Source organism: Tenrec ecaudatus, chromosome 14 (genome assembly GCF_050624435.1).
Source record: "Tenrec ecaudatus isolate mTenEca1 chromosome 14, mTenEca1.hap1, whole genome shotgun sequence".
Lineage (NCBI taxonomy): Eukaryota > Metazoa > Chordata > Mammalia > Afrosoricida > Tenrecidae > Tenrec > Tenrec ecaudatus.
In genome coordinates, this window is record NC_134543.1 from 47,854,203 (window position 1) to 47,872,456 (window position 18,254).

An 18,254-nucleotide genomic window follows, 5' to 3' on the forward strand; every position below is an offset into this window, starting at 1 on the left:
CCTCTTAGGTCTTATTGATAGAGGTAATTGAGATAATGCTTTCGATTGCTTCTACAGTGATAACATTACTGTTGGTATTTCTATTCTTACTCTGATGTGCTGTATGACTGAAATTTATTGTGTCATCCCTCAGTTTATCAGTCTGGTTAACATTCTTTAAAATTTTCCAGTATGATGAGAGGGACAGAATTCTAACTGGTCAATACTTTTATTCTAATATGCTAATTTTAATAAGTAATTTGTTTACTAAAGATTTAATCAATAATTTGATTTCAAGTTCTCACATACTAGAACTCTTGTATTTTTGTAAAGAATTACTTTAGAGGGGGGCTCAAATGCAATTAAAATTTAATGGAATTCTTTTATAAACCCTTTGAAGCCCTTCATATTACATTATCTTCCCTGAAATTTTAAAAACTTTTTATTTTGTAAACTAGGAGCCTTTTGTGGCAGATGAGTATATTGAACGTCTTGTATGGAGAACCCCGGGAGGAGGCTCTAGAGGGGGAGCTGAAGCTTTTGATCCCAAAAGGTAAATTAAAAGCATGCTTGGAGGTGATGTTTTTCATAGATTTGAGTACAAATGTATGTTTATAATTCAGGTGATTATTGGGATTCATTTTCAAAATGTAAAGAATCCAGTGTTCTGAATTCAGCATTAGAAATTTAGTTAAAAAAAAAAAAGAAATTTAGGATTGTGTTTTTCCTTTTACATTCTTTTTACTTAGTGTAGCATTTTAACTGGTATGAGGAAGAGATCTTATTGACTATAAGATTTAATTATGTTTTTCTAATTTGTAAATTGTTAGTAATAAATTAGGAGTAAATAATTTTAATTATTTTTAATAATAAATTTAAAAATAAGATCAATAATTAGTTGACCATGGCTATGAATTAAGTATATTTGTAAATCAGGTGAACAGAAAGTCACTTTACCCTAGAATGCACAGTTTTAACATAGTACATTTACTTGACAGTTTCAAATAGAATAGTCATAAAATTGGTTTCCATTTTGGGAGTTAGTGGGAATTCTGGGTGAGGTTTTCATTCCTTTTATCCACTGATAAGTTAATAGCTGAGACTGGCTAAATTTTAAAAGTCATGTTTGTTTTAAAGAGATTCTGGACAAATCTGTGAGGTCATGATCAAGACCACATTCTGATTGAAGAAATTCCTAATGATGCTATACTGATTAACATGATCATTTCTTGCTTCTAGAATTCCTTTTAAGGCTTTTTTTATTTAGGTTCCTTAAGTCAGTTCTTAATGATTGGTCAGAGATACATTGATGTATGTTAGATCTTTCCTCTACTAGATTATTGGAAGAATTTGTAAATCATATTCAAGAACTTCAAATAATGGATGAAAGAATCCAAAGAAAAGTAGAAAAACTAGAACAGCAGTGTCAGAAAGAAGCCAAGGAATTTGCCAAGAAGGTACAAGAACTCCAGAAAAGCAATCAGGTAACTTCCAGCTTGTCTCTATTGTTGCCGCCCGCTAGTGTAAGATATGGAAGTTCTTGCAAATTTTGTTGAAAGCAGTAAGAAGTAATAAATAGCAATGTTTTTTATTGAATTTCCCCAGCTACTTACTTTAGTTTGTAAAATTGCATAAGTAGCCCTTTAGGTTAATTGCTTTAAACAAAAGCAACCCTTTCAGTTATCCATCAGTTCAAAATATACTCCTGCAGTAAGTGTAGAAGCTGTCAAAGCACAGTCTTGGAGGCTCATGTTGGTTGAGTAGGACTGTGTCGCAGGGTTTTCAAGACTGTGACCTTTTAGAAGTAGATTACCACACCTGTCTTTCAAGTGACCCAAATTGCCAACATTTTGGGTAGTAATCAGATGGTTAACAGTTTGTGACTCTATAGTTTGTACAGAAAGCAAAATAAACTAATTGTTCCATCAAGTGGATTTCAACTCATAATGACCCTGTAGGACTGACAGAAGGGAACCGTGGCGATGTACACATTAGAGTGCGATACATATGGTCAGCAGTTTGAAACCACCAGCAGCTCTGAGAGAGAAAAACTTGGTTTTCTACCCCATAAGCAGTTAAAAGTTTCGGAAACACGCAGGGTCTCCATGAGTCAGCATTGACTCGATGGCAGTGAGAGGGCTGATAGAGCTTCCCAGACGTATTCTAAGGCCATGGTCTCTGTGTGAGCAAACTGTCACATCTTGCTCCAATGGAGTGTTCGGTGGGTTTGAATTAACATTATGGTAAGCAGCCTAGCAGTGAACATGTGTGCCAACATGTTGTATAGGTTATGTACCATGTTTCCTTTCAGTTTTTTAAGTTTTTAAAAAAATGTAGTTAAATTATAGCAACTGTTGAGGCTTGTACACCTCTTTCCCACATGGGATACAGTGTTAAAGTGTGACTCATAATTAACCCATTACAGACATTCTGGAAATGTCAGACAGTATTTTCTGGTGTATAGGTATTATCTAGTTCAGTGTGATCCTTTCTTCTCTACAACTCAAAATTTCAAGATTGAGAATTCAGCAGACCTCTATTTTGAGGAGTTTTTTTATTAGCTTAGATATTAAAGTATGCATGTGCATTCTCTTTAATCATAAAGTAGTACCAGACAAACTATTTCCTGGATTGTTTTTCCCAAGAAGTATTCTGATCTATGACAATTCATCGAACCATGTAGTATGTTCCACAGGAAAAGCAAATGCAGAACTCTTTATACTATGTTGGAGTACAGCCAAACCACTATACTGTCCAGGGTGTTAAGTCCCAGTGTGAGTGTACCAGTGTGAACCCAAGGGTGTCAGAATCGAATCGTGCTCCATAGAATTTTCAGTGGCTGATGTTTTAGAAGCAGATCACCAAGTCTTTTCCTTACAAAGCATCTCTGGGTGGACTCAAACCTCCAACCTTTTAGTTAGCTGCATTAACCATATACACCACTTAAGGACTCCTGGCCACCACTTGTCTATCAGTTTGCCCTACTGTGGCTGATTGTGTGTTGCTACGATATTGTAAACTATGTCATTGGTATTTCAAATGCTAGCAGGGTCACCCAGGATGAATAGATACCGAAGGATTAATAAATGGAAGCAGAACATTGTCAGAGTTAGTGCCAGAGGATGGGTTGCTTGGGTTGGGAGGTTCTTGATTATGAGGAGGAGTTGCCTTTACAAAGTAGAATCTGTAGGAGTTAAAGCCATTAGGATCTTCATTTGCTGATGGGGCACAACTCAAAATAAGAAAAGGAAAAAAAAACTGACTGTAAAAAAACTTGTACTTGTAACTTGAAATGTGTGAAGTATGAATCTAGGAAAATTGCAAGTTGTTAAAAATTAAGTGGAGCATATAAAAATTGATATCCTAGGCATTAGTGAGTTGCAATTAACTGGTATTGGCCATTTTGAATCAGAAAATCATTTGTGCTGGAAATGACACAATCAAGAGGAATGATGTTGCATTCCTTGTCAAAAAGGACATTTCCAGGTTTATCTTGAAGTATGATGCTGTCTCTGATAGCATTATATCTGTTTGCATTCAAGGAAATCCAATCAGCACGATTTTTATTCAAGTTTATGTACCAACCAAGAAAGCTAGTGGTGAAGAAATTGAAGACTTGTACCAACATCCTCAGCCAGAAATTTATCAGAAACGCAATTAAGATGTATTCGTAATTGGCAATTGGAATGAAAAAGTTGGAAACAAAGATGAAGGAACCATAGTTAGAAAATATGGTCTAGGTGATAGAACAGTAGCAGGAGATCACATGATAGAATTTTGAAAGATGAATTTTCATAGCAAATACTTTATAAAACACAAATGGCAAGTGTACATATGGCCTTCTCCAGATGAATACACTGAAATCAAATGGACTCTATCAATTGGAAGAGCAAAGGAGAAGCTCAATTTGAGCAGCTAAAATCAGACCAGGGACTAACTGTGGAACAGACCATCATTTGCTCATAAGTCAGTTCAAGTTAAAGCTGAAGACAATTAAAACCGGTCTACAGAGCTAAACTATGCCCTGGAGTCTATCCCACTTGACTTTCAAGAGCATCTCGAGTAAATCTGCTGCATTGAACACAAATGACAGAGACCTGATGAGCTATGAGGTGACATTTATGAAGAAACCAAAGGTTATTAAAAAGAGAGCAAAGAAAAGATAAAAGTGAATGTCTGAAGAGATTTAATTGTAGATTAGCTAAGGTAGATGAATGAAATACATAATGAAGTCAAAGAGCTGAACAGAAAAATTTAAAGGACAAACTAAAATAGTATAAGGAAATGTTCACAACCCTAGAGTTAGTGTACCAAAAAGGAAGAACATGCCCAGCATATCTGAATTGAAAGAACTCAAGAAAAAAATCAAGCCTTAAGTTGTAATATTGAAAGATTCTTTGTGCAAAATACCGAAGGATGCAGGAAGCATCAGAATAAGATGGAAATAATACAAAGTCACTGTACCAAAAAGTACTGGTCTACACTCTATTTCAGGTGGTAGCTTATGAGCAAGAACCACTAATACCAAAGGAAGAAGTCCAAGCTGCACTGAAAGCATTAGCCAAAAACAAGGTTTCAGGAGTTGATGAAATAACAATAGAAACATTTCAACAAACTTAGGAAGCAATGGAAACACTTATTGGTTTATGCTAGGAAATCAAGAAGACAGCTACTTAGCTAACTGACTGAAAGAGATAAATATTTGTACCCATTCCAAAGAAATGTGACCCAATGAACAAACTATGAATAGCCTTTAAGAAGAATGGGAATTCCAAAACACTTCCTTGAGCTCGTTTGGCACTTGTACTTGGTTCTAAAGGCAGTTGTGTGAACAGAACAAGGGAATCCTGCTTGGTTTATCATCAGGAAAAGTGTGTCTCCTCTCTGCTCAGCGTACCTGCTACTGAAAATGTATGCTGAGCAAGTAATCCGAAGCTGGATTGTATGAAGAAGACTGCAGCTTCAGGTTTCTAGAAAGGCCTACCAACCAGCTGCAGTATGCAGATAACATAATCTTGCTTGCTCAAAGCGAAGACTTGAATAATTTGATGAAGATCAAGGATTGCATCCTTCTGTATGGATTACAACTCATAGTAAAGAAGACCAAAATTCTTACAACTGGACATACATTGAGAAAAGATTGAAATTGTCAAGGATTTTGTCTTGTTTAGATCCACAATCCATGCGCATGAAAGCAGCAAGTCAAGCGATCAAAAGACAAGTTGCATTGGGTAAATCTGCTTCATAAAACTTCTTTAGAATTTTGATAATCAGGGAAGTTACTTTGAGGACTAAGGTATGCTTGACCCCAGCCTTAGTAATTTCAGTTGCCTCCTATCCATGTGAAAGTTGGACATGAAATAAGGAAAACTGAAGAAGAATCAATGTGTTTGGATTGAAATGCTGACAAAGAGTATTGAAAGTACCATGGACTGCTAAAAGAACAAACAAATCCGTCGTGGAAGAAATATAGCCTGTATGTTCTTAGAGGCAAGGATGGCAAGGCTTTGTCTTAAGTACTTTGGACATTGTTTTAGTCTGGGTTGAGAAAGAGCTTTATATCAAGGAATAATTGTATATCAAGAAAATATTCCAGCCCAGTCCAGATCAAGTCCATAAATGTAATCTTAGCCCATAAGTCTGATACTAGTCCATGAATCTCTCTTCAGACTCACGCGGCCACATGCAGTGATGCAGAACGCAAGAAGATCACAGGTCGGTGGGTGAAAAGTCTTTTGGATCCAATGGCGGTGGAAGCATCACAGGGCTGGTGCAGGTGTTTACCACATGTCTCGCTCAGGTCTCTGTGAAGTTTGTCAACAGGAAGACAAAGGCAGAGGAGAGTGTGTGGTCTGCTTATAGGGAGAAAGGAGGTTCAAGATTCCTCTTGAGAAAGCCACGCCCACAAGGAGGCATCATCAGGCTGTGGCTTGATTGACAGGCTGGACTCCACCCCTACACGTATTTATCAATTTGACATGAAATTATGTAACTACCACAGACACGTTGTCAGAAGAAACCAATTCCTGCAGAAGGATATCATGCTTGGTGAAGTAGAGGGACAAAGCAAAAGAGGAAGGCCCTCAGCAAGATAGATTGACTGCAATAGTGAGCTCAAGCATTTGAAAAATTGTAAGGATGGTCCGGAAGGGGGCAGTGGTTTGTGTTGCTGTGCACAGGGTCGCTGTGGGTAGGCGTGACTCCATGGCACCTAACAGCAAGGACTCCTGGTGGTTAACTTGGCAGAGCTCATCTGGAACCTCTGAACACTTTAATGTCTATCCTGGGCCTGATCCGAATGAAGCTTGACTGCCCTTCTATGTGTAGGTTGATGAGCGTCATTTAGCTCTGTTGCCTCTCGGCCAGTGTTTTGTGTAAGAGATTGATTATGATTAGCAAGCTGATTTCTGTCAAAAGTTTATTTAGCAGTCTTCACTTAAGCATATGGAGGACTTCAAAGAGTTTGTGAGCAAAATGAAAAAATAATGGAAGTTTCCCACAAACATTTTGAAATATGAAATATATTTGATAATGGAGACATTATTAATTTAGGAAAATGTGTTTTTAAGTAGGTAAAATGATAGTTTCCAACATACAACTTTCCTCTATTTGCTAAATGCTTCCTCCCCCACTATCATGATCCCAATTCTACCTTACAAATCCAGCTAGACCAGAGGATGTACACTGGTACAGATACGAATTAGAAACAGGGAATCCAGGGCGGATGATCCCTTCAGGACCAGTGGTGTGAGTGCGATACCAGGAGGGTGGAGAGAGGGTGGGGTAGAAAGGGGAAACCGATTGCAGGGATCTGCGTATGGCCTCCTCCCTGTGGGACGGACAACAGAAAAGTGGGTGAAGGGAGATATCAGACAGTGTAAGATTTTGACAAAATAATAATTTATAAATTATCAAGGGTTGATGAGGGAGGTGGGAGTGAGGAAGGAGGGGGGAAAATGAGCTGGTACCAGGGGCTTATGTGGAGAGCAAATGGTTTGAGAATAATGAGGGCAATGAATGTACAAATGTGTTTTACACAATTGATGTATGTATGGATTGTGATAAGAGTTGTATGAGTCCCTAATAAAATAATTTTTTTTAATGATAGTTTCCAGATACTTCTAATACAATTTTCTCTTAGTGAGAGTAATAGCGTTAGGTAGGCAAACACATGCTAGGTCCTATCAGCCTGAGTTTGACTGTTGCAACTCAGCCACTTATTAGCTATCTAATTTCAATTATTTAGTATCTTTGTGTTTTACTGTGTTTCATCTGTTTAATTGTTGTGAGAAATACGTTAATATATATAATGTCCTTGTTCAATACAAAGGAAGTCCTCGAAATAAGACAGCTGCTTTGCTCCCTATATCCCACAGTTTAAGGCTAGATCAAAAGTACCATGCTGAATTATCAGCAATTTTTAATGAGCTCTTCTTGGGTACCTGTTACACATAATTTTCAACTAACATATGACAATCAATGTACCCTAGAAGAAGTGTAGGCATATTCTAAAAATAAGTATATCCATTCTTAGGTAGAAAAATGCTGCAATCTTTTCTGCTTTCAAAAGTGGGATAATGCAATTTTATTTTAAATCTTGTGCTAGCTATATTTAAATACTTACAATAAATATTTATTAAATAGTCTTTAATAAGTTTTAATTTTTTCCTCTGGTATTTAAAAAAAATTAAATTCCTGTTAGCAAGAGAGTTTGCCAGGTGTGTGTTCCCTTTCATAATTCATTCACTGTTTTCAAAATCATTATTTAGCGCAAAGTACTGAGTACTGTGCTAATAAACAGGATGTAAATGTTAGCTTTACTGTTTCATTTCTTAACTAATGTATTCATAATAAAATAATTGTCTTAATAGTTACAAGATGTAAAAGTTTACAGTATAGTTTAAAAGTTTTCAAATCATGTACTAAGGAGAATTAATATTGATTTGTGTATAGCAACTCATGTATAAATTTATATATTATCCTTAGTTACATAAGTTAAAGAAGATCGATGAGATTGATTGTGAGATTGTCAGTTTTCATATGTATTATCTGAACAAGTGGATTTTCTGATAGTTTATGCTTGTGCACAATTTTCCTAGGTTGCCTTCCAACACTTTCAAGAACTAGATGAGCACATCAGTTATGTAGCAACCAAGGTCTGTCACCTTGGGGACCAACTGGAGGGGGTAAATACACCCAGACAACGGGCAGTGGAGGCTCAGAAACTGATGAAATACTTTAATGAGTTTCTAGATGGAGAATTGAAGTCTGATGTTTTTACAAATTCTGAAAAGGTAAGTGCAAACACTGTCAGAAAGTTCAAAGTAAATCACACTATCCGTAGCAACATTCTGATTATAAACTACAATTAATATTTTCCAGAGTCAGACTTAAAATCACCAAAGAATTGACTTGTTTAAAGATTTTATCCTGACATGTAAATTAGCGTACTTGCCTTTAGATTTCTAATGAACTATTGGATTGACTAACATTTTATTTTTTACTTGTGTAACTATATGCAGCTTACAAATAATAAAGTAAATATGTATTTCTTTTCCATCATCAACTTCTGATATTAACAGAGTTTTTATAGTTTTTGGATAGTTACATTCCATTGGGTCTCACTTAAATCATTAAGCTAAAAATGTCTTTCTATTAAGAATTATGACCTTTTAAAGAAAATTGTTTGAAATATCTGTCAAAAAGAACTAAAAAGCATAGTTTGGACCAAGAAGAATTGAAAATGAATTGCTTATTACTCCCATTTATAGTACTATCACTTAATCCTTGTCTAGAGATAAATGGCTGCTATATAATTCTTCCCTGGGGAAATAAAGATAACAAAATGCATGGGAAAAAAGGCATTGTTAAAGATAGTAGATTCACATGATACTATTGCCCAGTAATATGTTAAATAAAATCTTAAGATTGACTGTATTGAATATCTGAGGAAAAGCAGTATTTTAAAGAATGAGCTTCAGAATATATATTTGTGGTATAAAATAAACAGATTAATATCCAGAAGGATATTGCTAGGCTGAGTTTTCTAGAGAAACAAAACCAAAGGCACTCATGTATCAGGAAACCACTTTATATCAAGAAATCTGCCCAGCTCAATCCAATGCCCGTCCGTGGATCCAAGGTAAGCAGCAACATGGCAGGGAATCATAGCTCCCAGGTCAGCAGGCCACGTTTACTGCCAACCCCAGAGCCAGACACAATCCAGGCAAGCAGGAAGGCAAAATGGGGAGGCAAGCAAAGAGGACTTCTCATTGTCTGTGTTAGGTTGGTTTGTCTAGAAAAACAAATCCAGACACGAATATATGTATAAGAAAGAGCTGTGTATCAAGAAGCAATTATATATCAAGAAGTCAGCCCAGTCTGATTTAAGTCACATGCCAGTAACTTGGATGATGAACCAGGAAGATCCCAGGCCTGCGGGTGCAGAGTAGAATGGATCCAAAGTCTGTAGTAGAAACAGTAGAGCTCAGGCAGCCCTTAGTGTTGAGAAAGCCACATGGGGCTACCCCTCAAAGCAGGCAGTTCCAGCAAGCAGGAAGACAAGGGACAGAGAGAAAGGCAGTTTCCAGAGCCCCTCGCTATCATTCAAAAGGCTACTCCCAAGGAGGTGTCATCAAGCTATCACTTGACCGACAAGTTTCACTCCATGTGTAGCCAGGAGTTTACCTAATCCTAATTACCACAGTCTCATAAAAAAGGCACACCCAGATTATGACCTGGTTAGGCATTGAGGTTGACATCAAACCTATCACAGATAGAATATTTGAATTAAACTTTTGAAAATTTGGTAGCCTCTGGCTTTGTATTTATCTGATTTTTGTATGTAAAAGTATATACAAGGCTTGAGTGCTGAACTTTTTCAGATAACTTAAGGGGTGATGTATTTTGTTTATATTTTCTAAATACGTATATTTCAAAGTGTTACAATAAAGTGTTTGCAGTATACATATTATGAAAATGTTCTTTATAATTAAAATCTTACATGTTTTAGATTGTACAACGTATTTATGTTCTAGGAAAAGTAAAATGTAGCAATTATAGCCAGTGTCATTTGTGTCTTTTGATATAGCTCTAGGCAGTCATTTAACATCCAGAGAAAATTTTGAAATTGATTGACTAGAATTTATTTTAACCTAATTTTCCTTGTCCATGATGGTTTATGTCATGAAATTATGTTCTCTCCCTTATTCTGTAAACATTTTAACCTCCCTGGTGGTCTAATTATGTCAGTAATTTTGTACCCAAAGCAGTACATTGTTTTGCATAGAATTTGTTGTTTTATATTGTAGGCCTGTAACTCTTAAGAAGTTATTCATTTTAATCTCTCTAGTAGACATTCCAGGTATGGTAAACTTCTTCTGACAGTTATCATTTACCCCAAGCCACACTTGGGATTACCGCCAGGGAGGTTAGTAATTTTCAAGTCATTGCAAGTAATTGTACTATAGTTCTTGGTGTTACTGCAGTTTCTTAAATCGATACTTCCAGAACAAAGTATTTTTATTGTTTTCTTTACCACTTGCAGCAGTATGAGCTAAACCATTTCCATATTTCTTGTTTATCCTTTTGGGTTTATAAACTTATAATAGACAAACATTTTTGCATTTATCATGCCATAATTTTATTCGCAGTCAACTTGGAATTTCAGGCACATTTCATCTGGGAGGGGATTATGGTATTATAAAATCTCAAATCTCAGTTCCAGAAGGAGAAATGATTGGTTTGCTCGTTATTGTTAACACTCCAGATGTATTCCTGTAATTAACAGTTTGCTTTCTTGTGCATTTTTAAATTGTGGGAGAGGAGGGTTGTGGGGTTACATAGAGTCATATTATATTTTCAGTTCTAACTGTGGGTTTCAACATTTATGAAAAATTCTGTACCTTCATTCCATTTTTCCAATAAAATTTTAAATCTACGTGTGTGTGTGTGTGTGTGTGTGTAACCCTGATAGCATAGTGGTTATGTGTTGGGTTACTAATCACAAGGTCAGCAGTTTGAAACCACCAACTACTCCAAGGGAGAAAGAAAAGGCTTTCTTCTCCAGTAAAGAGTTACAATCTCTTTAAAAAAAAAAGAAGTTTTAGTCTCGGAAACCCACGAGCAGTTCTGTCCTGCCTTAAAGGATCTGTGGGTTAGAATTGACTCGATGGTAAGTTACACACACACGTGCGCACTGTGTGCGTGTGTGTATGTGTACAAAAGGGAGGGGGTACCCCCCAAAAAAACTAGAATTGCACTAAGCGGAAGCGCAGCTTTCTTAGTACCCCACCCCATCCCCAACTAGGCAAGCATTGAGCAACTCGCTCTGAGATAGTATACCCACTGGTGTCGCCTGGGAAGGTTCTCTCTGGTCACAGTGAATTTTTTCATAAAAGCAGTTTTACTTGAGTCTCATGTGGCTGTGAAATTTTGTTTTCTGTTCGGGGAAAAATGCCGCAGAAACTGTTGTGATGTTGAACACAGCTTAAAAAGACAGCACTATGGGAAAAGCCTCAAGTGTATGAGTGGTTTTCTCGTTTCCAAAAAGGGTGAAATGTCAATTGATAATAAACCTAATTCTGGACATCCATCCACTTCCTGAATGATTGAAATGTTGACTTGTAATGCATTTAGAGTTTGTTCCACAAGGTTGGGTTGTTAATCAAACTTTCTATTTAGAGTTTCTGAAAAGATTGTATAATAGCAACAAAAAAGGTCTGATTTGTGACAGACGGGACCGGTTTTTCCACCATGACAATGCACCTGCTCATGCAACCATCTCAGTGCGCCGGTTTTTGTCAAAAACCAGAATTCCTCTCTTGCCCCATGCACCTTACTCAGCTGATCTCGCTCTGAGCGACTTCTTATTGTTTCTGCGAATGCAGAGGGACATGGAAGGACAGCAATTTGACAATGTAGAAGAGGTGAAAAAAAATGAGGGAGGTGCTGTTAGCCAACCAAACAGATGAGTTTGAAAAATGTTTTCAAGAATGGAATAGCAGATTTGAGAAATGTATTAAGTGTAATAGAGAGTACTTTGAAGGTGATAGGTTTGTTTTGTAAAAAAAAATTTAAATACATAGCTTTGAATAAAAATTCTGGTTTTGGGGGGTTACCGCTTTGTATGTAAGTATGTGGTAGTTTTTTTGACATGCGTAAATGTTGGTATTTAAAAATGTATTGTTTTAATGTATTTGTTTTTTTAATAGATAAAGGAGGCAGCAGACATCATTCAGAAGTTGCACTTAATTGCCCAGGAGTTACCTTTTGATAGGTAAGTTTATTTCTAAAGCGATAATTTAGGTATATGGTCTAATTTGTAAAGTTAACTTTTTTCCTGATATGATTATCCTTGCCCATTAAGTCAATAATAGTTTATTGAATCATGTATAAAATAGTTGATTAAAAAGATAATGATCTATTAGTACCTAAATTTAATAAGTGTTGGATTAAGTTTTTTCTTCTGAAAAATGAAAAAGGATTTTATAAAAATACTAAGAAGATGTTCAGACATATTTTTTGTTTGAGGTTAAAAGATTACCTCAGGAAAATAGGTCTACTTCCCATGGCTTCAGAAAGTGTAGACTCTGAGGATTTCACATTCTGTGTTGTGCTGCTTATGGTCAGGATTCTTCTTTGGATTCTTAGATTAGTTCTTCTTGCCTCTTGCAAAGGAGAAGTTGTTCATGAGGGCAGTGAGCCATACGTTCTGGATCCTCATCTTATTTCCTATTCCACTCCTCTCTGTTATCTAAACAGAGACTAATTGTGCTTGGATGGCTGTTTGCAACCTCTCAAGATACCAGGAGCATGATACATGAAACTGGGAGGTAGAATAGACATCCTCTCTAGGGACTTCAGAGCCATTGTTCATAAGTATTCATAGCTTCATCCTAAAAAACTATCCACTAAGGAGGACAATTTTCATAATTTCTTTGGTTCTAGAGAATGCCTGACTTTTTAAATGAAATTTTTATTGTAATAAGTTTCCCTTTGTCATTATTTGAATAAAATAAATCTTTCCTTTGGAAATGCCTCTTCATCCTTTGATACGTGAAGGCCTTTAAGTACAGATAGAAAATAGTACAGCACTATACTTAAAGGGAGCCCAGGTGGCATACTGGTTACATCAACGCTAATAACTCATAGAGCCAGAAATTTAAAACAACTAGACACTCTTCTAGAGACAGATGGAACAGTGTGTATCTGTAAAGATACCTTGGAGAGTCTATAGAGCAGCTTTACTCTGTCACATAGGATTGCTATAGAAACAACTCAAGGACAGTGGATGGGTGGATGAACTTCACTTTAAACTTAATCATTTCACACACACACTCATAATTAGAGTGGACTTCTAACAAAAATTGGTTGGTACCTCTGCATTCTCTTACTACCATTGGGTCGATTCTCTCTCTATTGGACTTGGTAGGATTGCCCTTGTGGGTTTCTGACACTATATGTTTTTCGGAGTGGAAAGCCTCATCTTTCTCCTGTGGAGCGGCTGGTGGTTTTGCCTCACTAGCAGCCCAGAGCACAACCCTCTCCACCACCAGAGATCAAGCGGGAGACTTTCTAGCCATTTAATAAGCGTTCCAACTCGCGAGGGAAATACATGTATAGAGAAGTTTGGGTTGGTAACATTTAAGAATCATTTCAATACTGGAAAATTATAAAATTATTAATAGCCAAGTCATTGCAAATGATCATTGCTACTGAATTAGTCGTAATCATTTGTCATTATTTTTCTACTAATTTTATACTTTTCTGCATTGAAATTATTGTTTGCCCGCCGCTCCTATGCATACTTCTCTTAGAGCAGCGGTTCTCAACCTGTGGCTCATGACCCCTTCGCGGTCCAACGATCTGTTCACAGGGGTTGCCTAAGACCATTGGGAAACATATTTCTGATAGTCTGAGGAACTGAGATACCGCTTCTCTATCCGTCTTCAGGCAGGTGCTCCCACATGCAGATACGCCCACATCCGAGTTCCGGTGTGAAGACTGTTACCCATGCTACACCACGCTTCCAGACAAAACTTCATTGATTTGTCGTTAGAAATAGTAAATATGTCACAATATATAATTACATATTGTTTCTGTGATGAATCACTGTTTTAATTATGTTCAATTTGTAACAATGACAATACATCCTGCATGTGAGATATTTAAATTAGGATTCATAACTAGCAAAATTACAGTTATGAAGTAGCAACAAAAACAATTTGATGGTTGGGGTCACCACCACATGAGGAACTGTAGTAAAGGGTCACGGCATTAGGAAGATTGAGAAGCACTGACTTAGAGCTTTGTTTTAACCCCACCAGCCTTTGGGTTTGAGTACATGTTCTTTCAGATTTGATTCCCCCGGACCCCCACCGCCACTGAGAGTTGGATATATGCTGCTTGAATGAGCTTATGTTTCCTACTTCATCTGTTTGGCAATATCTGTTGCCAACCACTCTTCTCTATCTTCAAACTGATTGCATTGGATTTTTTTTTCTTCTTTTAGGATTGTTTTTCAACATAAGTTTTCTGTGCTGTGGATATTTGAGGTTTTGGCAGAAAATCTAGTCTGTAGTACTTTAGTTTTTAGTTTGTAAAGATTAAATGGTTACACTGGTAGTCATTTTTGAATAATTCACTTACATGTGCTTGTTGCATGAATAGTAATCCTTTAAATAATAATGGAATTTATTTTTTTAAATCCTTAGGCAAAATGGAAACAGACCAATACCAAATGAATTTAAAATGTTAAAAGTGAACAGGGAAATCAGTCAGACTTGGGACTAGTGAGATTAAGGTTATCAGTTGCTTCATGAGAAACTACTGAAAATGCATGTCCCATTTTAAAACAAATTGATTACTCAATGTGAAAGAGAACCAGCTACTCCAAGAAATTGTTCAAAATAATTTTTGTTACCTGACTGCTTTCTGTCAATGTTCACTCCTGTATTTTTGTCCTTTGCTTTGTCTTTTTTTAAAAAATAACCTTTTGATTCTACCTCGTTGAGTGATTTACAGAAAAGTTTCACACAGACACAGAGGGTTCTTGTATGTTCTCCACCTAGTTTCCTTTGTTGCTAACATCCTGCATTACAGTGGTACATTTTTCAGTTAATGAACCTTGTTAATGACTTTTTATCTTTTCAGGTTTTCAGAAGTAAAATCCAAAATCGCAAGTAAGTGAGGTTCTATTTATTTAAATTTTTGACAAGGATAGGTAATAAAATTCCGTGAAAGAATAAAACAAATAGTAAAATGGAAATAATGGGAGAAATGTCATTTTCTGACCACCATCCCTGAATTTGAATAATTATTGGAAAAATTCCATTATTTTCCCATAAGCTTTTTGAAGCCCCCTCTGTGTGTGCTTTATACCTTTTATTTTTTTTAATTAGCGATTTATCTTGGGATTGCTTTGTATCTATACATATATAAAGTTTTTTAATTTAAAGTTCAGATTATATGAGGGGACTTAAAAAAGTTTGTGGAAAAATAGTATGAGCATTTCTTTATCTGTTTAACTCCTTATCTGATCAGTTTGGTTTTGTTCCAATATTTGTATTTGGATTCAGGCTAAATCGTTCTTGGCTTCAGTGTTAGCTATGTCTGTGGAATCCTGTATCTCTTCTTTGGGAGGCCTTTAGATAGAAGCACCTATTTTTCTAAAGGCCTAAGAATAAAGAAAGGACTTATCATTAGAGTTTCTGGAAATGGTATTGGTTACTAGAGAGATTAGTCTACAGGTCAGGTCTTCATTCAGAACCATACGATATATTCAAGAATACAGTGAATTATATACCTTACATTACCTTATGGTGAAGGTAATTTTGTCCTTCAGTCTTAACATTTTTAGTGTTGATAGGGTTTTTTGAACTTTAGTAAAAGATTTCCGTAGTCATCCTTGCTCTTTCCACAGCATCAAGATCTTATCTCTCATCTGCTACTTTCAGAAATGGTATCTGGGAGCCAAATTATGGGGGAGTGCAACTATTTTACCAGTTTAGATGATTTCTTTATTTTGGTAATACAGGCTTATCAAGCTTAGTATATTATAAGGATGACATCCATTACCTGTAATCCCATGTTATTGTTGTGTATTTCAAAAAAGGATAGATCCATAGTCTATATATTTGTAAAAATTCAGATTCTCATAAATAACACACATATATTGTCTGCCTCATTGTCACCAAATGGTTTACTTTTTCCCTTTAGGTAAATATCATGATTTAGAATGCCAGTTGATTCAGGAGTTTACTAGTGCTCAAAGAAGAGGCGAGATTTCCAGAATGAGAGAAGTTGCTGCAGTTTTACTTCATTTTAAGGTAAAAAGTAAATGAAAATTATTATACATTTTATCTATTTAGTTAATCTCTGATTTTCCCTTATTTGTTATCTCAGTGATGACTTTCATAATTTTGAAAACATAGAATTTAAATTCTATATATCTTTGTGTTAAACCAAACTCACTGCCATTGAGTTGGTACCAACTGAGAGCTATCCTGTAAGATAGGGTAGAACTACCCTCGTAGGTTTCTGACCCTATGACTATTTATGGGAGTAGAAAGCCTCATCTTTCTCCTGTGGACTGGCTGGAGGTTTTCAACTGACGATCTAATGGTTAGTAGCCCAATGTGTAACCATTATGCCATCAGGGCTTGTGAACTTAAATATTGAGTGTTTAATATTGTTTAAATAAGAGTTTTATATTGAATAATACTAATAGTACCAATGATTATTTATATAGCTTGATGTTTTAAAAAAATTATGTTGTGTGCCCTTTTGCTTGTTTCCATATTGTTTTTTGTTTTAATATATTTTCAATCAAATGTATTTAGGAATAGGTTAAAGACAAGAAGACTTGACTGTGACTTTTTGGAGTACAGAAACTGCACTTAGGTAGAGTGTGACCAGTCAAAGACTTAAATTCAATGGATCTTGGGTGGTAGTACAAAGGAATTTTGACTGTACTATTATGCAAATATATTTCTAGTATTTGATTTCGGGAAAGAATGTCTCTAATGTGCATGTATATTTCTATAAAGCAGGTTGTGCTTTCTTCAGTCTTTCTTCATATTTATATTAGATTAGAAAAATGGAAGTTTGTTGAACTTTTCATTTAAATTACTATATATATTTGAGTATAAGCTGAACCAAATATCAGCTGAGGCACCTAATTTTACCACAAAAACTACGTACACAATATGCTGAAAAACTCGGCTTATATATGAGTATATGTGGAACATCTCTCGATGGAACGTTGTGACTAGTTCTTGAGACCACAGTATACTTTATACTCCTTACTTCTGCTTTTATCTGATTTGCTTTAGGCAGAAATCTTTTTATTTTGGCATATAAACTATTTTGTGTTGTATTTTGTTAAAAGAAATTTAATTTTAAAAGTAAATTTTCAAATTACCAGATTTCAGCTTAACTAGATTTTCTGGATTCTAGCAAGGGAAGAGAACTGCTTTGACTCAAGAGGAGAAAGAAGGAAATATATATACATAAAATCTTTCCTTAAGACCATGTGCTTATGTTTTGGAGTGAAGGAGAATCCACAGAGCAGAAAAATTTCTATGAAAAATTCAATTAGATCTTAATTTTATTCTTTCTGTCTAAAAGCTAACAAGAATATCATTTCATCAAAAATTAATGACACTAGGTTACATTACAGTTGATTTTATTTATGCTCAGCACTTGGCTATTCATTGAGACATAGGCATAATGCTCTTGCATGTAGCACTTCTTTGTCTTTAGATTACTAAAATTGAACCTGTACAAGGAGAGTTAACAAATGTCCTTCATTTCTTTTTTGCAGGGCTATTCCCATTGTGTTGATGTTTATATAAAGCAATGCCAGGAGGTAAACTAGCACAGTTTATTAGAATTTATGTAATACTAATTTACATTAAGAACTATATTTACTTTTAAAAATGCCTCTACTCTTTAGGGTGCTTACTTGAGAAATGATATATTTGAAGATGCAGCAATTCTCTGCCAACGGGTGAACAAACAAGTTGGAGATATCTTTAGTAATCCAGAAACCGTGCTGGCTAAACTTATTCAAAATGTGTTTGAAATCAAACTACAGGTAATTTTAAACAAGAATAAATTAAGTAATTTTTAGAACAGTAGGTGTTTTTTTTCTCCCAAATTTTAAACATTTTTAAAAAACATAGTTTACTAATATATTGACTTTAGCGGTAGTAGCCTAATTCCAGTAAAAGAGATAATCACTCAGAGTCATCAGAGTACGTACTTGAGCTTTG

At 35.7% G+C, this 18,254-nt stretch overlaps 1 protein-coding gene across 2 annotated transcripts in view; it reads left to right on the plus strand.

The window, feature by feature from the left end:
• EXOC5 (exocyst complex component 5) overlaps positions 1–18,254 on the plus strand; it is a 171,062-nt gene that overhangs the window by 130,108 nt on the left and 22,700 nt on the right. For both annotated transcript variants that reach the window (XM_075531821.1, XM_075531822.1), the window contains exons 2-9: positions 438–532; positions 1,316–1,463; positions 8,079–8,273; positions 12,192–12,256; positions 15,133–15,161; positions 16,198–16,307; positions 17,804–17,848; positions 17,936–18,076. In XM_075531821.1, coding sequence (XP_075387936.1) covers positions 438–532; positions 1,316–1,463; positions 8,079–8,273; positions 12,192–12,256; positions 15,133–15,161; positions 16,198–16,307; positions 17,804–17,848; positions 17,936–18,076 — 828 coding nt within the window. The remainder of the gene's footprint in view (positions 1–437; positions 533–1,315; positions 1,464–8,078; positions 8,274–12,191; positions 12,257–15,132; positions 15,162–16,197; positions 16,308–17,803; positions 17,849–17,935; positions 18,077–18,254) is intronic.